Source organism: Pteropus medius, unplaced genomic scaffold (assembly GCF_902729225.1).
Source record: "Pteropus medius unplaced genomic scaffold, Ma_sr-lr_union100, whole genome shotgun sequence".
NCBI lineage: Eukaryota > Metazoa > Chordata > Mammalia > Chiroptera > Pteropodidae > Pteropus > Pteropus medius.
Window position 1 is genome coordinate 7,133,690 of NW_024343733.1, and position 21,658 is coordinate 7,155,347.

Sequence of the window (21,658 nt, forward strand, 5' to 3'; positions counted from 1 at the left end):
GATGGAGTTGAAAGCCTTTCACATGGAAAGTTGAGCCCCAGGTTCAACACAGCTGAGTAGTAGAAAGGAGTGGGTGCTACATGCCGAGTCAAAATAGAAAGATCTCCCGTGGACTTGGCACTTGGTCATGTACAAGTTGGTGTTTATAAAAGCTTGACAAAGTTTTCCATGCAAATTCCTAGCTCTGTGTTGGAAGCCTATAGCTGCTCTTGTTCAGGAATGACTTGTCAGCCCCTCGTGCAACTCCTGGAGCCCTTGCCAAGTTGTGTATATTAAGCACCATGTCTGGAGGGGAGAAGTTCTTCCAGGCTACCCAGGCAGACCCTGCACCTCAGACTGCTGGGCCACAAAGAATTATAAAGTCTCCTCCCTTATTGAGAACTGGGGTAGCAAGCAGGGCAGAGGACAGGCAGGATGGGACATGACATGACAAGGGGCAGAGAGGCTTGGCAGGAGATGAACACAAATAAAAGCACTTTGCCACCTCTTACAGGGACTGGCTGCCCAATAGAGCTGTGTCAGCATTATTCCTATTTTGAGGGTTGATGAAAATGTTCTGGAGTTAAACAGTGGTGGTGTCATACAACTTTGCAAATATACTGAAAACAACTGAATTGTATACTTTTAAAAGAGTATTTTTGTGTATGTGAATTATATCTCAGTTTTTGAAAAGAGTAAAGAAGCATGAAAAAGTAAGCAAAAGTAGCATGAGAAAAGTCAAGAAACAAGGCAGAACTGTGTCAAATAGGGATGTGGTAGGAGTTAGCAATAATAATACCAGAGAAAGAATGTGAAAACTGTTTTGTTCAGCAGTGTGCCTGGTTCTAGTAGATATCTAGTAGATATCTTAGCAGCAGAGTAAGGGCTTAGTTGGTGGTTGAATGACATTTGCCATATAAAATGCAGCCAATAACAAAGCCAGCATAATACTGACTCTCTATGTACCAAACAACATAACAAAATTATATGAAGAGAAAATTCAAACAATTTATAAATTGAATGTTTCAATTCCCCATACACTATTATAACAAATCAAGTAGATAAAATTTATAAAGAGGACTGAAGAAATATAACAAACCAGATAAAGTTAGTTAACATATTTTATAGTGCATTCTATGGAAGACAGCATTCAGATTTTACTCTGAGAGTGGAGCCCCCTAGATACCCATGAAAAGGGGGAAAATTAGATAGTGGTTACATTCTGTATTACAAAGAAACAGAACAAAACTGAGGAAATTTTATAGGCTTAATTCTTTGACCATATAACAATGAGAATAAAAGGTCACTTTTTATTATGTTTTTAAGCCCCTGAATATTTGAGGGGGAAAAAATGCTTCTGGGGAGCATTTAGATCAAGGAAGAGATCAAGAAACCAGTGCCAGACATTTGTAATGAGCATGCTGTTCTATATATGAAAAATGATGGGATGGGGCCATAGTTGTAGTTTGAAAAGCAGTCATAGCTATCGATGTTCTCACTATCAAAACAAGCTAAACTCAGCTGTGTTTTATTATAGTTTAGCTGAGGAATCAGAAACGCACCCAGAGGAACAGGAAAAGAATGAAATACTCATCAGAACTACTAAATAAATTTGAAAATATTTAGACTTGATCAAATAAGTAAAAGCAAGCTCGGAAAATTAGACAAATAGCAAACTTGCAAACTGAAAATATCTTTGAAAAGCAAGTCTTAATCATTAACAAATGGTTTTTTACTAATTCATTAGGTATCAAGATGAGCATAGTAAGTAGTAAAAGAGCCTGAGTATCCATAACAGTGGGAAGGAAAACTGGAAAACTTATCAGTTCCCTGTCCCTCACAAAGCATTTGACCCTGTGGGGTTCTTAAAATGCTAATGAAGCAGCAGTTCTACCACAGAGCCATTTCTAATCATAGGAAAAGACAAGAAGACACCTATTTATGCTGTCAAATGAACTCAAAAAGTGAAGAGGCTTTGCTAGAAAATAAATGACTAAGCTTTATTCAAGGTTCTCAGAGTTTGCAAACTGGAAACACAGGCCAAACTTAGAAGTGTTCCAAAGGAGAAAGAAAAGCTGAGGGCTCTTATAGGAAAGAGTATATTCCTGAGAATTAGTCCTGCATTCTTAGCATCATGACTGGTCCAAGAAGATAATCTTCAGATGTCCACTAGTCTGGACAATGGAACAGTTTCTTTTTGAAGTCATTTTGATGGTCATCTGAAGGTTTGATGTGTGTCCAGGCATTAACACTGCGATCTGATGTGCATTCAGGTATTAATACCGGACTGGGAAGTTCAGAAGTTTAAGACTGGCTAAGGCATGCCTCAGACCTTGACTACTTTTAGTAATTTAGTGACTCCATTTTCTTTCTTTACTCTTCCTCAATGCTGTAGGTAGCATACAAGTATGCTATAAATGAAGTCAAGAACAAAAGAAAATGGAAGTCTCGCATCTGAGCGTGGGGCGGAGAATCTTGGAGAGTGCTAAAATACATATTTTAGGCCAGTGAGCTGAGGGCAGTGTTTTAAAGAAGCTGCGATGGTGCCATTTGGCAGTATTTGTCTCAGTGTGGTTGCTTCCACTGGCTGGACAGGAGGAAGCCTTAGGTGCTTATTTTAATGTTTGTCTGAGGTATTCCAACCAGCCATACATTGTCCTTTTGTTGATACTTGCCTTCTGTTTATGGCAAGTGAAAGTGGTTCTCCATTTGAGTTACTAACATTTACTTTACTTTTAAAAATATTTGTATTAAAAAGTGAGATTTAGAGAAATATATTAAGTAAATTATCATTTAGGCTATATGTGGATATATGGCAAACAATGGAATACCAATGGTTAAAGTTGGGGAAATAGGAATAAGAAAATAGCTTTATCATTTCTGCTTAGGTAAGAATCAAATACAATAGAAGGGATAAACCTTGAAGTAGACAAAAACATACTTCCAGAATCAGCTTCCTCTTAGAGATGCAAAAGATGGTGTGTAAAGGGAGCCGATGTCTGCCCCTATGCCTGCCCCTGTGAGTGGTGTGGAGATTGAATTAGAGCCTTTCAGCCCTGCTCTCTCTTCCCAGTCTACCCTCCTTGCCCAACCACCTCTCCTAATTCAACCTTGGCCCCATCAGCCCTGCAGAGCCACCCTTTTCTGCCTTACCCCACTGCCTCACCTGTGCCCACGGTGATCACCGGAACCCTTGACTGCCCCCGTCTCACCTGGTAGCATTAATAGGCAGAGGTGGGAGCAGGCCGTCTTTGGACACTTGGCCAGGAGCACTTTGTGCTGTTCCTTTTTGCTCAGCATGGTGCTGTTGACTGGTTCTGCCTTTGTGTATGACTCAGCCAGCACCAGCATTTTAATCCATTCCCTTGTAATGCTGGGGTGAAAAACATGGGCCCCCAATAAGGAATTCACAGCATTGGCAGTCCAGAGGAGAGATGCCTTTTTGCTAGAAATGTGGCAGTGGGAAGGAATGAAGCATTTTGGGGGTACTGGGCCTGATGGGGGCATGGAAGGGAAATGTGCAAGGTGCGTCTGTGTGCCCCCCATTTCTGAGGTGGTCAAGGGTTCCTGGACCTTCTATACTCTAGTCTGCATGGCTCCCTTCCCTACCTTCTGCTCCCTCGTCCTCCCGCCCCAGGGCTAGCCTTCCAGCATATCTAGGACTTACTGGAACCCACCCCAAGCTGTTGATGTGACTTCCACCTCTGGAATGGACAGTGTAATGCTGCTGGGGGTTGTCAGCTTCCCAGTGGTTAGACAGGGTGGTCATACGAACCTTTCTCTGCTGGTTCAGAAGCTCCTATGGGTCTTCCAGAGTAAGCTCATTATACATTTACATGGTGCAGGCCTGTCATGCACCCTTCATTCTCATACTTGGATATTGAAACTACTCAGCGGGGGAAGGGAGGGGAGGGAGCCAGGCCTAAGGTCTCCAGAGTTTCAGAGCGGGATGGGAGTGACTGGGGTCTGGGACCTTCCCAGGGCATCAGTTCAGGAAGGAGGAGCAGGCATCACTCTCAACAGTTACCCACTGTCATGTTGGCTGTTGTCCATCACTTTCTCCTAATTACAGAGGAAAGGAGTTGAGTGCCGGTGGTTAGAATTTTGGATAAATCGGAGGCTGCTTTGTCTTAGAAGCACATAGACATAAATCAACGTTAGAGTCAGAGTTGCCTATCTTGTCCTTGCCCATTCTGAGACTGTTCTAACCAGTGATGCTGTCTTCTTTTTTTGGCAGTAATCCAGTCCCTCATAGCACTGGTGAACGACCCCCAGCCCGAGCACCCCCTTCGGGCTGACCTAGCTGAAGAATACTCTAAGGACCGTAAAAAATTCTGTAAGAATGCTGAAGAGTTTACAAAGAAATATGGGGAAAAGCGACCTGTGGACTAAAATCTGCCGCGATTGATTCCAGCAAGTGTGAGCAGAGCCCCCAAGCAGTGCACTCAGACATCCCGCAAAGCAGGACTCTGTGGAAAATTGACACGTGCCACCGCCTGGTGTTTGCTTGTGGCAGTTACTAACTTTCTACAGTTTTCTTAATCAAAAGTGGTCTAGGTAACCTGTAAAGAAAGGATTAAAAATTTAAGATGTTCTAGTTCTGCTTTCTTTGTTTTAAAAATCACTGCTTCAGTCTACTTTAAAAGAATGGTGTTTTTTTCCTTGTCCAAATTTATCCAAAATTTCAATTTACATTTAAACCTTAAGGTTTAAAAAAAAAAAAGGTTGTGGTTCCCTTTCTTCCCCTGCCCTTGCCAACTCCTACTTTCTTGCATTCAGTTTATTTTTCACTCATTCACTTCTCCAGACCCAGGCCCTGCCTGCTCCACAAAGGAGAAGAGACAGCTCTGTCTTGTCTGGTGGCTTCTCTTCTCCCGTGTTGCACTGCCCAGTGTGGGAGTTGGTTCTCCTGGCTACAATTTATAGCATCCTTTTAAAAATTTAAAAACAAAGCACCACCACTACCACCACTCCCTAAAAAAAAAGCTGTGAAACGGGAGGCCCAACTCTTATGTAAAAATCTGGCCAGTGTTACCACAATAACGATTAAATGGCAGCCCTGATGTCTGTGTGTGTGATTGAACTCCAGCCTGGCCTGGCCTGCTTGGGGAAACCCTGCAATATCAGGTCTGTGGCCTGCCAGCCAGAGGACAATGTGCACTTGTGTGAGGAATTTCTCACCAGAGAGGCTCCTGAGGTCAAAGGTTGATGCTCCTCCCTGCAGCCATTTTAGAAGATGTGCTGGTAATTGCAGACAACGCTAAAGCCAGAATATCCATTTGAAATTCCACGTTCACCTGTCACCAAGCTCCATCCGAATGTGCCACGGAGCTCGCTCTCCAATTCCTCAGTGCAGCAGCCCCACCGCGGCCCTCCCTCAGCACGGTTTGACCTTTTGCGGGGTTGGAATTGGCGGGACTCGGCTATAGCCAGCACCAGTCTGGGGTTACTGGTGCCCTGCTGGCCCCTTCCTTCGGAGCAGCTGGCCAGGCCAGCCCAGGAACAAGACGGCCTTCCCTCTCCCTCTGGACTCACAGCCTTTGCAGAGTCAAGCTCCACTTGAAGCTCTCTCAGTAATATCCTTTACATGTGTTTTATGTACAAAAACAAAAACATTTGTTTTGACTGCCTTTTTTTGTAGAAATAAAAATTGACCTTAGAATTTATCATCAGATGAACTTGTAAGGATTTGAATGTTAATGTCTTTTTCAAAGCAAGTGGGACTTTCCCTGAAATAGTAGAGAATACATGTCACTGACACCCAGAGGAAAGCCGATGATCCAAATGCCATGCGTCACCAACTCTGCTTCTGCCACTGGTGGCTTCCCTTCTTGGCTCTCAGGGGGAGTAGATCCTGTGGAGAAATGACTTCAAGAAACTTTGCTTTGTTTTCATTTTAGTTCTAAAACTTGAGCTCTTTCCAGAGCTTATGACCTGTAAGACAGCTTGGTTTTACCTATGCAGAAGTGAGAGTGATGGGTAAGTCGGGCAGCATAACGTTTAGTTGTCTAGGTATGTGGCCCCTGTGGTGTGTCAATGAACTTGGCTTCTTTAGTCCTAGGTACTCAGGGGGCATGTTCTGGAGACTTCGGTGTGCCCATTATGGCAAGAGCACTGGGCCAGCATTTCCGCATCTGTCTCTTAATTAGCAGAATGGTGATGGTGGACTTTATTTCACTCATACACAGATTTGTAATAAAATGCCAAATTCTGTCAGAAGCTATCCAAATAAGCTACCATCTGTTATCTTTGCTTCTCTGAATCCAGAATTATTGCCATTCTTGGAAACTTTCCCATTGCTTCGTGTTTCTACAAGTGTAGCTCTGCCTGCCTGTCACTCCTCACTGCTCACCAAAGGAGGATATCTTTGTCAAAGCCGGCAGCCCCCCAGGGGACTCTCAGCCCTGGCATTACACCCCATGATTTGCTCCATTCAGGAAGGCCTGGCCTCAGGAAGGCTGTGGGTGGTCCCTCCTTCAGGCCTGGGCAACTGGATAAGCTGGGCTGCCACCAACGAGTTCAAGGTGGTCACCTAGCCCTCCGAGCAGGCTTTGAGCATGCTGGCAGGCAGCCCTGGCAGCTCCACAACCAAACAGCTGGGTCCTCTGGGGGAGAGGAGAGCTGTTGGGCTGCCACCACTGACCCGAGCCCACTCAGGAATTCACAGCCGCCTGATCCAAAGTGTCCCAGGTCCTCCCCCTCCTCCCTACCCTTGCCCCACATGGCAGAGAATAGGCTTTCTAAGATGCTGTGATCCCGTTCTGCTGCCCTTAATAAAAATGCTCTCCGACACTGTCGTGGTTGTGTGGGTTTCTTCCTTACTGGTGGAGGACGGTGCCAGGGGCCTGTGCTCTCAGAGACGGGGGTAGCAGGTCATCGGGCTTCTGGTCTCCTGCAGCTTCTGCCTGCTCCTCTCTCCCCATGCCCAGCCTCCAAAAGAGGCACACAGAGATGTTCCGGCCTTCCCCGAGGGAAGCAGAAAAGGCTGGAGAGTCCAGACTATTGAGATCTGCAGTGGGACCCTTTGAGTATCTGAGGGATCACCCTACTAGAGGGACAGCACCTCCGCGTGTATTCATCACTTTGGTCCTGCCAGCTCCAAGAGTGATATCCACATTTAGCAGAGGAGCAAGTTGGCCATCCTGATCAAAGTCATGGAACTAATGAGGGTGTGCCTGAGGGTGGGGCTATGCCATTTTCTGAAAGGATTCCAGTCAGAAACGCCTGAGTCCCCAGAACAGCAGACTGCTAAGGTGCTGACTCAGCCCAAGGCCCAACTGGGGCCCTGACACTATTTTCAGTCAGTCAAATTCCTTGCCTGTAATTTGACACCAGCTGAGACCAGGCCTGTCCTGTCAGCCAGGTGGGCAGGTTTCTGGGAGAGACTATCTGAGGTGTCATTTTACCAGGAAGCAAGGAGCAAGCCTTTCCTTTGATTATCTGGTCTGGGTACTCTGCCACATCCCAACACTTTATCCTCTGTAGCTCAGGACAACCCATGGGTACCATTATCCCTATTTTCACAGAAGAGGAAACGGGTTCAGTGACAGCCAAGGACACCTGGCCTGTGTTCTTACAGTCTGGCTCTTGTTGCATGCCAGTATCTGACCCAATGGAAGGCAAAGCCAGAGATGATCTGAGTTCTTCCTGCCCCTTCTGCACTGGCTTCTCTTTGCTTCCCTCATGAAATGGGGGGGTGTGGCACCAACCTGTGGAGCAGAGCTGAAGTTGGGACTTTAACATAGTGCATGCCCTGAGCAGTACTTGATTAATAGCCAATTCTGGATGATTGGAAGTGTTTTTGCTTGCAAACTGGACTCCTGAGGGCACCATGTGGGCCTCGGGATCAGAGCAAAATGACTAGCCAACACTGCAGAGGCATAACCAAAGCCCAAGGAAGGAAGTTATTTCCTCTGGACAATATTCCCTGACCTCTCCAGGCTGGGTTAGGAACTCCTCTGACCCCCATTTTGCTGTGTGTTCCTTTCGCTACCCCACTGCATCCTGGATCACACCAACTGTTCCTGTGTAGCCAACTGAGCACCCAGCCCTGGCCTGGCACAGAGCAGACCCTCAGTATGTGACGGACAAATGAGTGGATAATAGTAAACCCTTTGCCTAAGCCACCCAGCCAACAGCAGGTTTGGCATAATAATACCCCCGTCTCCTTGGTGGGTGGGGCACCGGTGACCAGCCCCTCAATGGGCCCTGCGCCACCTATGGCCCTCTTCTCTTACCACCTTCTCTCCATTTGTGAGATGGAACTCGGTCTCCTGTGTATCCTCTCGAGTTGGCCATGCTCCCTCTCTTCTCTCCACTGTTAAACACTCATCCCCAGGGCTGATCTGGGCCTTCATCTCTGGTCATCCCTCTCTCCTTCCCTGGGTGACAGTAGCCACTCCTACAGCTTCATCTAACATCTGTGCAGGCCCCCAAGTCTCTCCTATCCACCTACACCTCTATCCTGAGAATCAGAACTACACAGCCAGCTGCCTCCTCCTCCTCCTCAGTACAGCAGAACCCCCCGCAAAGGAGGTGGCCCTGTACCAACAGGCTGCCTTCAGGCCACCCCTGCCAGCTCAATCCAGAAGCTTGCAGGAGTGTGGCCAGACCCCAGTGGGCTGAGGAAAGAAGGTGAGGGTGAGGCAACAGAAGATATCAAACTCAGTAATTCCAGTTCACAGACATGGATGGAAGGAGGAAAGGGCCAGTGCCTGGAAGAGTCAAGGTCAAGAAAAGGTTAGGATGGAAAATGGAGGAAGAAAAGAGGAAACTGAATCCACAGTCAAGGATAGGATGAGGGGTAGGAGGGCAGGAACATGATCCCCCCTCACTGCTTCAGAAAGCTGCATATTCTTCAAGGCTGCCTAGGCCAGGACAGAGCTCTGTTGGCACCTGATTCCATGCCTGGCACAGTGCATAGAAAATACATAAACAGGTAGCTTCGAATCCCTGCTCTGCCACGCCCACCTCTAGGTCTGCAAAAGGAGGACATTGGTGCCTGCACATAGGCACTAACATGAGACAAGAAGGACCATTTGGTGTTCCATCTGCCTTTCCATCCTCTGGAGCAGGGCAGGACTCCCTGTGCTCCAGAGAACTCCTTGCCCTCTTCCCCACCTGTTCCCTGAATCTCCAGGTCCAAGCCACATGGGCTTCAGTCACAGGGCATCTACACATCACCAGTCCAGTTTGGAATCCAGGGTCTCATTTCCACAGAAGACTTCCCTCCTGGAAAAATTTCAATGAACTCCTCTGAGCTTGCAGGACTTCCTCAGATCTGTCCCCTAGGATGGCAAAAGGCTGCTTACTTAGAACAGGTGACTTCTTTTTAAATAAAAATTGAGATGATAATATACCTCACAAAAAGTAGACTGGTGAGATATCCCCCCTTCTACCCCAAATAATAAAATCTAAACATGAATGAAAGTAGACTTTGGAAGTTTTCTGAAATAGCGACCTGGTTTGGGCCCCAAGGGAGTTGCTTTTGTCCATTCATGTGTCTGCGAAGGTTTTCTGGGCACAGTTTTAAATCATCCAAGTTTACAAGAAACATGTTATTTTATTAATACAATAATTTCTCCCCACTACACCTAAACAAGATGCTTACATGGAAACATAAAGGGCACCAAATGTTTGGCAGGCCCCAGGCCCAGATGTCACAGCTTGACCCGCCTGCAGCCAAGAGGGCTTGCTGAAGCTCTGGCCACCACTATTGCGTCATGAGGATATGGGCATAGAGGTAACATGGTTCTGCCCAGGGAAGTCACAGAACCCATTCAAGGACCTGGTCCGGGGCTGTGCCAAAGCTCCATCCTTGCCCCTTCCTGAGCACCAAGACATTAGTTCTTGGTTGTCAGGGTCACAGTTGGGAGGGCTCCAGGAAGGTTTCCAGAGTGGCTTCACCAGGGACCCCCTCCCCTGGTCTCTTGGAGTCTAGATCATGGAGGGCGCAGAGCTGCACGCCATCCTGGGCAAGCCGGGCCCGCAGTGTGGGTTCTGTGAGGACATGCAGCTCATGCAGCCGCTCCCAAGAGCAGGAAAAGGCATCAGGGCCCTCACCGCAGCCCCCAGCCGGAGGCACACTGGGGTAGCCTGGGTGGGCCATCAGCTCCGCTGTCAAGGAGTGGCCTGTGGGTGTACCTTCCAGGGCCCGGGCCAGAGCCCCCGACACACGGTGAACCGACATGTGCCGGCCACAGGTGCTCAGGCCCACGAAGGCATCGGTCCACCTGTGGATACCTGGGTATCAGAGGAAGGGACTGGCAGGCAGGACAGTGTCAGGAAGGGCTAGGAAGCGGGCGGGAAGGATCTGGGGTGGAGGCACCGCTGGGCGAAACCCGACTCCCTTTGAGCTGACCAGGTGAATGTCCATCTAGACCCACTGGGACCTAGGCCGGGCAGGTGGCAGGGCACGCGAGTAGGGTGGGAGAAGGCTCACCTTAGGCCGCGGCGGGAGAAAGGACCTACAGCGGCACTGGCGTCGTGTGCCACAGCGCAGGCGAAGGCCCGCGCAGGAGCCTCGAGCCATGTGCAGCCGCCTATTCCTCGCTCCAGAGGTAGCCTTGTGAAGCGCACCCCGTGGGCCTGCAGCGCCTCAGCGAACACCTGGCACACGCCTGAGAATGGGGTGAAGTCAGGAAGGGGCATGTCTCCCCAACTGCGACCTTCTCCCTGCCTGGTACCACCAACCCACGCACCTGGGAGCACGTGCACGTGCTGGTGCCCGTCCACATGAGTGGGATTCCTGCCCAGTAATTCCTGGAAGCGGCTCAACTGGGCCTCCAGTTCTTCCCTCACCTGGAAGGAGAGGACGATAGGCACCTTGAACGTCCGGGCTCAGTGACCGAGGAGGACCCCTCCCTGCACCTCCAACTGACTGCTTCAGTGTTGGAACCAGGGAGGTATCTAGCTTCCGCTCCTGCCCCTGATGGCGTCACCGTATCTCGGGACGGAGCCTTGGGGGTGGGGGGAATCATCCTTTTGCAGCCGCATTTCCGCACCTGGGACAAGGCCACGTCTCCGGCCGCCACCGCCTCCCGGAATCCCATCTTGCCCAGGAAGAAGCCTTCGGGGCTGAGCAGCGATGAGGTGCCGCGGCGGGCCGGGCCCACGGGGCGGCCCTCGGACAAGTTGGCGTGGAGGCCCGTGGGAATTTGGTGCCTGCGGGCCGAACGCAAGCGGGAGCACTGGCGGCCGCAGGGCGGTGGCGCCCCAAGTCCGCCCTGACCCTGTAGGGGGCCGCCGCTCACCTGCGGGCCAGCTCCGCCGCGCTCTCCGCCGCCGCGCCATTGACCAGCAGGGACGCGCTGGTCACAGCCCCCGCCAGGAAGGCCTCTACGATGCCCTCATCCCGCCGCGGGCAGTAACCAAAGTCATCTGCAGTGATCACCAACCGCACGCGCGGCCTGGCCATCTCTGCCTACGCCCGCGGCTGGGGACCTGAGGGGAGTGGACTGGACAGTCCAGGCCCGCCCCTAAACACTGCCCAAGACCCCGCCCCGACGCACACACCACGACACACCAGCACCTCGCCTTTGTTCTCGCCACCTAGCGGTCCCGCCTTGGCCCTGCAACGACCTCCCACCACCACCTCCACACAGTGTGCACCGCCACAACCTGACCATGGTTCCACTTATTAATGCGAAACTTTCGGTGACTGCAAAAATGATATTTAATATGAAAAATACAGAGAAAAAGTCCTGAATAAAAAAATCTCTTACGCTTTCCAGAGATCACCACTGTTAACTTCTTGGGTAGTGTCCTTCCAATATTTTTGCTAAGCAAATAGACACAATTCTTCTTCACCCCCACCCCCAAGTTTTTTGTTTTGAGAAATAATGATCAAATTAGTTATCTCATTCTTTTAATTTTTTTGATAGTGACTATGAACTTTTTCATGTTTTTATTCTTTGTATTTCTTTTTTACGAAATTGCCCATTTGTCTTTTCCTGATTTTTCTAAAATAAGGCCTTTTTTGTGATTTGTAAAAGCTCTAAACAATAAGAAAATGAAAGAAAACATGTAATGCCAGTGGCTTCGTTTGAGAAAGCATTAGCCCCTGCTTCCCTCTCTTGAGCTCTGTGCAAGAGGTTACATTCATAATCTTATTTTTTTCTCTGTGGTCCAGAGAAGCTTTCCCTACCCATGACTATACTCAGTCACATGGTTAATAGCTAGGGTTTCCATTCTAAAGTAGCTGTCTTGATTTTCCCAATGGAAGTGCAGTATTGTGTCCAGCCTATGACATTGGTAACATTGTTCCTGTTTACCAAGCTGTTTGAAGAAACTGCGGCTCAGAGAAAGGAAGTGTCTTTGCCCAAAGTGCCCGTTAGAAGTAGTAGAGCTCAGACTGGCCTCTGAAACCCTGGGCCTGCATCTGGGTCTGCTCCAGTCCTCAAGGCCCTGGTTGTCCCCTCGGTCAGAGGCAGAGAGGATAGAGCCAAGCTTGAGAATAACAAATTATATCCACTACCATGGGCAGTGTAAGAATTGGAGGCCTCAAAGAGCCCTTCACCAAGCTCTTGGCATAAGTACTGTTATATGCAAACTTTATTGTTAAATTGTCAGACCTCAACCAACTGTCATTCTCTACTGGGAAGCTGAACCTGGAAAGGCCAGAGGCCCTGAGTGTCTGAAGATTGGAAAGAGGAAGTTGACATTTATTGAGCACCTATTTTAATATTACTGGTGAACAAGTAACAAAAAGGTGTGGCAGAATCTGGAATGGGGTTTGCGATCATTCTTGGGGGTGGCAAGCCTTTGGGGAAGCCTTCTCCAATGAGGCGACACCTGGGATGGGGAGTGCATGAGAAGTTTACCAGACAAATGGGGGAGGAAGGAGAGGAGGCAACATATAAAGGATTTTATGGGGTGCCGGATGTGTTGTATGAAGATTTAATCTTCATACTCCCACGTGGAAGGATATTCAACTTCATTTACAGAGGGGGATCAGAGGATCAGAGAGGTTGAGTTACACAGGCAGGAAACAGCAGAGGTAGGAACTGAAACTAGACCTGTGACTTAGAGCCAGGACCTTTTTCACTGCGCTCAGGAAGGCTACAGTGGGGAGAGGGCTCAAGACAGACCCTGAAGTTGTTCACGGTAGGCGAGGGGATAGTGGAGAGAAGACAGAGAGCAGGGGGACCAGGACAATGCCATGACCAGAGAGGAGCCAAGGAAGATGCTTAAGTCGCTAGAATAGGCTGTGGCTTTGACCCTCAGCCTCCCATTAGGGTAGATGTGGAGCAAGGATCAGAGCCTCAGCCTCAGAGCTCAGCCAGGAGTTCCCACCGAGAACATGGGACAGAGCCCGATAAAATGAGGGGAGGGGCCAATGTGGGCTCCGCCCCCAACAATTGTGTCGGGTGAGCTAGAGGATGAGGGGCCCGTTGCTAGCCAATCAGGACGCGGCATGCAAATAAGCAAGTGGGGATCTGCCTTGCGGCGACCCCAAAGCCCAGTGTTGCCGCCCTTCAGCAAGTTCTCCTCGCTCTGGCTGACACCTAGCGAAGCTTGGACTCTGGTGAGAGGCTGGGCTCTGGGCCAGGGACGGACGCCAGGGTGCCCCATGTCTGGGAGGGGAGAGGGTCAGAAATGGTCAGAGACAGGACCTCGCCCCCGACGACTCTGGACACAGATGGTGCGCAGACGCCCAGGGGACTCCGAGCAGAGAAAAGGCCAGACACGTGAGAGACGTAGGTTGTGGGGAACGAAGGACCTGTGGCCCCCTGGACCACTGATGCAGTATCCAACAGATGGACAGAGGGAGACTCAAACTCATGGAGGCCTGAGGGGACCCTCATACCATCCCCCTGCCAGTAGCAGAGAGGAACTCATGGCTGCACTGCAGAACTGAAGAGAGAGAAGTTGGGCAGCAGGCCCGGTTACTGGCATAATGACCAGCTGCCGCCACCACTCGGGATACTTGGCAGACGATGAGGCCGGCCATACCACGTACTTGGCCCGGGTAAGTATACCCAGCAAAGCCTAACTCCGAGACCCCCACTGTGTTCCTCACCAGTTCCAGCGCCCCTAATCACTGCCCCCCTTTCTCATTTCCTTTTGACTTCCTGCCTGGGCCTCCTAGTGATGTCCTTATCTCTTTGATCACTCCTCTGACCCCCTGCTGGGTCCTAGTCCTCATCAATTTCATTCCCTGTATCCCCTTGACCTCCAGTGGCCTGGGAGGGCTTGGTGAACTGCCTCCCCAAGTGAGAGCATAGGGTCTGGTCTGCTCAGGGCCTAGGGGTCCAGTTGCAGAAGCAGCCATGGGGTGTGCAGGGCTCAGGACCATAGGTGTTCTATGCAGCCCAGAAGTGGAACAGGGCTGGCCTGCTCTAGAGATGAGGAGCCCAAGTGGGACTTAGAGGGGTTTCGTGATTACCCACTCACACCCTGTGAGAGGACAGAAGCGGGCTTTCAGACTCCCTGGTCAGGGCTTGTGTATGTGAAGTGTATGTGAAATGTATGTGTCAGGGAAGTTTCAGGGCAACCCTAAATAGATCTCCACTTTGCAGAAAAGAAAACTGGACCTTGAAAGGGGCCATTGTGCCCACAGTCACACAGCCTGAAAGTGGGAGAGCTAGGGTCCAGACCCAAGGCTGCCTGACTCCAAAACAGAGTTTCTTCCACTGCTCACTCCCTACCCAGTTCCTGGTACCCTGGGAAGACCCTGGGGATCCCGCCTCCTGTGGGGCATTTCAGCCCACTGTGACATGCCTGTCTACTCAGGTTCAGCCGCATAAGAAGCCAGCATTCCCGGAAATGGGGCAAGCCTCTAAGCTGGGCCACGTGCCACATCCACCGTCGATGTACGGCCCCTCGGGCAGCTCAGGGCTCCACAGCCACCGCCGAAACTCAAAGGGTCCTCGGCCCTTTGGTAGCTTCCTGGATTTCCTTGTTGAGGGCCAGGTGCTGGACAGCCTGCAGACCGTGGTGGAGAAGGCAACTGAGCGCATGGCCACCATGAAGACAGAGGCAGGGGTGCCACTGGTGGAGGTGCAGGACCCAGTGGAGGTGCCAAGGGGCGGGCGACGGGTGCGTGCCCGGCCCAGCCTCAGTACCATGCACCGTCACCGTGTCCGGCCCAGCCTCTGCATTGGGAACCCCAACAACTACCCATCCTGCTCCAGCTCCATGTCTGACTCCCATAGCAACTTCACAGCTGGCTGGCCGGGCTCCCACAGCCGAGACAGTGACATGGGCTACCACGGTTTGGGCCCACTGTCACCTAGGAGGGACAAACTCCTGCAGGAAAAGAGCCTCAAGCGGCTGTTACGGCTGGAAAACAGAGGGGTGAGATTTGGGGCCATGGAGTGGGCAGGATGGAGCCCAGGGCCAGGGCCAAGCCTGGCTTGGCTCCTCCTGGACACCTCTGAGAGTTCCTTTCTCTCTGCAGAAAAGCCTGGGGCAGTCCTCCCAGAGGGACTCCCTGCCGTGGGACTCTATGGGCAGCCAGTCCAGCAGCCAGTGGACCCCAAAGCAGCCCCTGTCCTGGTTCTCAGGCCTGCTGGGTTCGAGCTCAGGCACGCCTGAAGTTTCAGATCTGGGGCCTACAGAGCGGGAGCTGATTTTCCTCAAGCGAGAGTTCAACAAGGAGATCAAGTCCTTGCTGAGCCAGCCAACATCCTTTGACCTGCCTGGCTACTGTTCACTCCGCGAGCCCCATCGGACCCTGGACTTCCTGGCTGAGCACCGCCTTTTCCCTGCCCTGCAGAATGTGGTCAACCAGGCTGCGGACAAGCTCAGTGGTGCCCGCCGCCAAAACGGCTGCCCTCTCTTTCCATCAGAATGGGAGCCCACCACAGAGCCTAACTTGGAAGTCATGCCAGGCTCTGAGGGGGCCTCACTCACCGAAGGGGAGGAGCCCTATAGTTATTCCCTTCCTACCACGACCTCCAGCCTCAAAATGGTTCACAGAAAGAGCATCAAGTCCAAAGGAGGGGGCAAACCCAAGGAAGGTGGTTCCCCCATGTCTAGTACCCAAGGAGCCACCAGATTCCGGCTCCAGGTGACACCTACAGAAGAGTCCAAGGTTCCTTTATCCCCTCCTAGGCAGGAGGTACCTGACCAGGACCCTAAAGTACAGAGATCACCCATACCTGTTTCTGGGCCCCTGAGCTCCAGTCAGAGGGCCCAGCCCTGGCAGAATCTACACATCACCTTGCCTACCCCTAAGATTGAGGTGGAAGTGCCCTCTAGCCAGAACCACCTCACCGAGGTCACAGCTCCACTTGTCCCCCCCCACTCTCTCTCCTCCTACCACCTCCCTCTGTTCTCATCACTCACCTCCTTGATAAGAAAATTCTCCCTATCTTTCTCTTCATTGTATCCAAAGAAAATCTCAAGAGTGGAGCCGGGGAACTTAAGGACAGGTTTGCAGGGGAAGGGGCCTTTCAGCCACCATTCCTAATGGCCACTGTCTCTGGCAGATGCCCATGGTTCAGGTCTCTTGCCCTGTACTGCGGAAACCACCAGAGCAAGGGACAAGCTGATGGGGGACCAAGAACCCTGGCCTAGCTATTGCCAGGTGTTGTCAAAGATGAATAAAGGCTATTTTTAATTCTGGGTATTTTTTTAACATTTGCACGTGAATCTTGGAGACTCTCCCATGTGGGGAGGGTCCTGTCCCTTGTGGACAGTAGCCTGATCCCAGAGTGGGGTCTTGCATCCTAGGTCTAGCACACTCTGATTCCCGCTGCCTAGGACAGGGCTCCAGTGTGTCTGCCCTGATGACAGGAAGTCGCCCAGGAAGAGTATGGAGATGTAGGTGGCTTCACCCTGGGAGGTCTCCAGCACAGCCTCCAACCCTCCTTTCACCCATTAAGTCCCAGACATGCTTCCCAACTCTGAACCCTGGCCTGGGTGAGAACCTGCTAGAGTCCAGGTTGTCCAGACTTCAGTCTGGCTGACACTGTGACTGTGGTCGGAGGCCTTGCCCTAGGCCGACTGGTGTGGCCAATGTGATGACGGTGTGGTAAGTGTGAAGACTGGCAAACATGCCGGACCTGTGCTCAGCTGTTAAAGGGAACAGCAGAGCAGATGTGTCGAGGCCGTACCTTTAGTGTGCCAGGTGTGGTGTCCATATGGGTGACAAGTGGGGAGCTGTGGATGTGAGGGACATCCCAGGGTAGGAGGAGTGACATGATGTGTCTCCCTTCCCTCCCTGGCTGCTGCACAGAGCCCCAGTTACAAGTTCATGAAGAAGAAGACCTTGCCCTCCATCTCGTCCGCCATGCCCCATCTCTCCAACCCTTGGTACGAGGAGCTTGTCAACTACTTGATGGAGCAGGCTGTCTCCTTGCTCATCTGCAAGTACAAGTTTGAGAGGAACCTCACCAAGCAGCTGGGCTTTATCTCTTTCCCTATCACCGAGGCGCTCATGGACCTCCTCCTGGGCTTCAAGAAGGTGAAGGGCTCCCACATCCGCCTGTCTTCAAAGGTTAACTGGAGCTGCCTCCTGAAGAAGCTGGAGGAGGCCCAGCAGGCCCAGCAGGTATCCCAGCCAGTGTCTCGGCCCACGTCCCTACGGGCCTCCCAGCGCGACACTTCCCAACGTAGCACTGCCCAGCGCTCTGCTGCCCACCGTGGCACTGCCCACCCCAGCACCTCCCCGCACAGCCCGGAAGCCCCCTCCACATTGCCCAAGCCGGCCACTGTCGTGGATCAGGAGACGGCTGCAGAGCCCTCCCTCCACACTGAGTCACTGGGCTCCCAGCTGCCCACCCCTCAGGAGAAGAGTACAGCTGAGGAGCAGGAGCCCACAAGCCTGTTGGAGCCCAAGCTCATTACTGGCGTGGGCTCCAACCAGCATGAGCAAGCAGTAGATGTGGAGGAGGGCCAGAGCAATGAGGAGGAGGAAGAGGAGGAGGTGGTGGAGGAGGATGAGGAGGAGGACGAGGAGGAGGACGGGACGAGGAGGAGGAGGAGGAGGAGGACGAGAATGACGAGGGTGAGGACAAGAACTACGACTTCTTTGGAGACGAGAGAGACCCAGAGGCCCCCTGAGCCTCAAGGGGTGGCTGAGGTCAGTCACTCCTCAGACAGCCCTGGAGACCCTCAGTGAGGCCTCCTAAGCCCCTGAATTTCCTGCTCCTCCTCCTGCTCCATGATAATGCTGCCCCGCCCCCGCCCAGCTGGCCCCTGCCAACGCGAGAAATAAAGATTGTGTTGATAGAGCAGTTTTCTTGTCTAGAGATTTCAGTCTCCCTTCCACGTACCTGCACACGTGCCCTTGAATAGTAGCACCTTTCATGACAGCTGCTAGTGCTGAGCCCCATGATCTTACGTGCTCTGTTGAACACAAGTCCCTGGCTTGTGGCTTTTTTTCACTCTGGTCTGCACCTTCCTGGCTTTTCAAGCCTCTCAGGGCTCACAGTCCCCTTTCATCATGGCCCCTGTGCATCATGACTCCTGTTTCCTGGGGGCTCCTCCTCTGCCATGGTGGCTTCCTCCTCTCTCTGATATGCTACACCCTCATGTTCTGACTGAGATACCACCCTCTCCTGCTGCTCCCATGGCCACCTGTCTTCAAAATTTGTATTTTCCACCTCCAACTCCTGAATCTGGAGGTTTCATGCCAGGTCATATGGGGGCTGCTGGTCAGTCAAGCTACGGATTGGCTGCCCCAGGCTGGCCACATGACTACCCCTTCTTCGGCGGCCCTGGGCTCTCTCTAGAAAGATCTGTAGGCATGGCGGGTTTCATCTCCAATATTCTCCTAGGGCTTCTCGCCTTCCTGTGCCACAAGCTCAGCACTGTCGTTCCCTCTGCCTTCCTAGGACAGCCTGTTTGCTCCCCTGTTCGGGCTTCTTCACCCAGGGACCAAGTCAACCTCTCGCCCACCCCCACCCTTTCCCCACAGCTGAGAGAACACATTTAGGTGCTCCACACTGCCTCACTGTGCAGGCTGCCATTGCGGGGAGCCTGGCAGGTCTCTCATGCCTCCCCTTGAGCCCACCCAGGGGCAGAGAGGCCAGGCCTGCTCCACCGAGCCTGACTATGCTCAGTGGCCCACAAGTGAGGGCACAACTGTAGAGCTTCCTTTGAAACCAGGCAGGGTGAACCTTCCACCCTACACCCATGCCCTGTGATTCTGGGAGGAAGACTTGCTCTACTGCCAATCAGAAGGACCAGGGTCCTAAGGTGGGGGAGGGAAGGTCAGGCAACCATTCTTCACAGAGCTCTTTTGACTAGGATCTTTCAGTGTACATGCTCAGTTCATAAGACCCATTTCCTGAGGCCACCCACTGCCGCCATCACTGCAGTGTGGGGCCACAACAGCCATTTTCATACCTTATTGCCATATCACTTGGCCACTGTTGGTTGGCCCTATTGGTACATCCCAGTCCAAGCTAAGCCAGTCAGGTTCTTTCCCAGAAGCCTACAATTGAGATGAACTGAGATATTCTGGTTCAGTTTGCACTGAAGGCTGAAGACAAGCCTGGGTGGTGTGAAGCAGCCATTTTCCATGTCTCTGCAGAAAGGTAAGAATTCCTGATGGCAGAAAGGAGCCAAGAAGGGGGACCCTAAGGCTCTGAGAAACAGCAACTGCTGTGATATCCTCCAGTTTCACAGGTCCCGTTGCCAAGTTCTTAAGGGAGAATTGAACATATCCCCATTTCAGCTTTAGAGGCACATGTCCAAGGACTGTCCCTGGGGCAGTAACAGCCCCTTTGGGAACCACTGGCACATGGTACTAGAGACACATGACCTTAGGTCCTGTTTCAGACATCTGTTGCTGTGTAAAAAACCACTCTGAGACTTAAGTGGCTTCAAACCATTTGTCATGATGTTGGGGTTTGACAGTTGGCAGAGGTGTAGGCAGAGTGGTTCATGTGGCTGCTTTCAGCTGGGGGCTGGGTTGAGGCTGGAATGTTCCACATGATTTCTCTTTTTCCAGGGTCTCTCTCCATGTGGCCCCTGAGCTTTCAGTTGTCTAGTCTACACTTCCTTACAGCATGGTGCAGGGTACAGCCACTGGCTTCCTAGAGAGAAGGAGCAAGAACTACCTCTGCTCTTGCAGCCTGTGCTCAGAAGTCCCAAAATAGCACTTCAGCGGTGTTCTCTTGGTCAAAGTGAATTGCAATGCCTTCCCTGATTCAAGGAGAGGGGAAATGGACTCCATGTCTTGGCTGATTGTACCTTAAGCTGTTCCTGGAATCAAGTAGAGCTGAAGACAAACCGTGGCCAGGAAGTGGAGGGCCCTGGAGATGCCATAATTGGCCCCGTGCACCTGCCTATAGGGTGAGTTGGAGAAGGTGCTCTGTAGAGGAGGTGGGAGAAAGGAACAGCTAGGAGAAGCCATGAAGCCCCCAAGAGAAGCAAGGGAGAGCCACATTGTCATCCCTTACTCTAGTTCTCAGGTCTCTATTGTCCTATGAATCCTTTCTTTGCCTGTCAGCGAGATTACTTACTTTGTCCTCACCAACCTCTGGTCCTATGTACTGTGGGAAGCTGTTGGTGACTTTCAGCAGGGGTCTGGCATGATCTGATTTATGCTTTTTAAGGCATAAGTCACTTTGTGGAGAATGTCTTAGTGGGGACCGAGTATCAGAAGCAGGGAAATCTGTTAGGAGATAGTGGCAGATATCTGGAGGAGAATAGAGTGGTTCAGATTAAGGTGGTGATGGGGGATGCAGGAGGAATGCCTCACATTTCTGACTCACATTGGAATCAGAGCCATCAAAATGTGTTGGATTAGATGTGAAGAGTGCAGTAAAGAGAGGAAACAAAGATGAATCCCAAGTTTTGGGCTTGAGCAACTAGTGACTGGAGCTGTCATTATGCGGAAGCCTGGGGGAGGAGCAGTTTGAGGGAGGAGACCAGTAATTCTGCTTTGGATATATTAAGTTTGAAATGCTTGTTAGTGTGTCCGACAGGACGCATTCATTGCTTCCCAAATTGTACTCTAGTCCCTCTACCCTCAAGTGTAGAGTCTGCCAAATCCAGGGCTGACCTTTAGCTATTTTAGATACTCTAGCTCTGGAAAGATCAAGGTGCCCCATGCCATATGTAATTCAAAATAAAAAACAGTACTAAACATTAAAACCCTAAAATAATATGCTGTCAGCCTATTGGGTAATATAGCCCAGAGCCAGTTCCCCTTAGGCCCCAGCACAGGGCCAGAGTGAAGTTAACATAAAAAAGTTCCACTAATGAATAAATAAATAGTGGTGTAAGTTTCCCACCCTTGAAGACTGAGAAGGCAGTGAGACTGGCACCTGCACATGTAAGAAACTAAGGGGACACATTCATCCAGATTTGGTTCCTACAGTCACTTGGTCTCCCAGGTTTTTGGTTTCCTGACAGCTTTGAGGCTTCCTGGTGAGAACACACTGTTATCCTTAACACCACAGCTCCCTGCTACCCGCTCTGCTGCCCAACGGACATAGTGCCTTAGAAAGAGTCCGTGAGTGGTCACGGGAATTCAGAAACCCCAGGGTCCAGTGACTGAAGTGACTCAATGTAAGAGAGGAGACAATGACCAAGTGACTGGGGGATTAGTTAATTCTGGGGTCTGAAGGACCAGGTGATTCAGTACCTGAAATCTGTCGACTTTATGACCACACAATCTAGCTGTGGAACAACCTCGAGACAGTGCTGCTGCGGACCCAGGGTCTGAGGGGAGAGCCCATGATTGAGAGTTCAGGGATCTAGGATGAGGGAGCTTGGTAAG

At 51.1% G+C, this 21,658-nt stretch overlaps 3 protein-coding genes across 6 annotated transcripts in view; 2 read left to right on the top strand and 1 right to left on the bottom strand.

Moving 5' to 3' along the window:
* UBE2L3 (ubiquitin conjugating enzyme E2 L3) overlaps positions 1-5,653 on the top strand; it is a 45,537-nt gene extending 39,884 nt beyond the window's left edge. Inside the window, exon 4 of one of the 2 annotated variants that reach the window (XM_039868428.1) lies at positions 4,217-5,653. In XM_039868428.1, coding sequence (XP_039724362.1) covers positions 4,217-4,371 — 155 coding nt within the window. In that variant the 3' untranslated portion in view covers positions 4,372-5,653. The remainder of the gene's footprint in view (positions 1-4,216) is intronic. The other variant, XM_039868429.1, reaches the window with a different exon arrangement.
* A 142-nt stretch (positions 5,654-5,795) lies between these two features.
* YDJC (YdjC chitooligosaccharide deacetylase homolog) lies at positions 5,796-11,472 on the bottom strand. 3 transcript variants are annotated; one of them, XM_039868427.1, is made up of 5 exons: positions 11,232-11,472; positions 10,983-11,142; positions 10,680-10,779; positions 10,421-10,598; positions 5,796-9,266 (listed from the first exon to the last, which is right to left on the bottom strand). In XM_039868427.1, exons 1-5 carry the CDS (start codon positions 11,393-11,395, stop codon positions 9,254-9,256), a joined length of 615 nt encoding a protein of 204 aa, XP_039724361.1. In that variant the 5' UTR covers positions 11,396-11,472; the 3' UTR covers positions 5,796-9,253. The 3 variants fall into 3 exon arrangements, with proteins under 3 accessions (XP_039724361.1, XP_039724360.1, XP_039724358.1); XM_039868426.1 differs by lacking the exon at positions 5,796-9,266 and adding an exon at positions 9,522-10,221 and having other exon boundaries at positions 11,232-11,469; XM_039868424.1 differs by lacking the exon at positions 5,796-9,266 and adding an exon at positions 9,522-10,211 and having other exon boundaries at positions 11,232-11,461.
* Positions 11,473-13,350: 1,878 nt separating this feature from the next.
* On the top strand, positions 13,351-17,887 carry CCDC116 (coiled-coil domain containing 116; the record flags this gene model as incomplete). The annotated part of the gene is made up of 5 exons (XM_039868430.1): positions 13,351-13,504; positions 13,804-13,948; positions 14,713-15,276; positions 15,380-15,991; positions 17,162-17,887. Coding segments are annotated over exons 2-5 (1,974 nt in total), but the record flags the coding sequence as incomplete, so codon positions are not given.
* Positions 17,888-21,658: the final 3,771 nt, after the last annotated feature.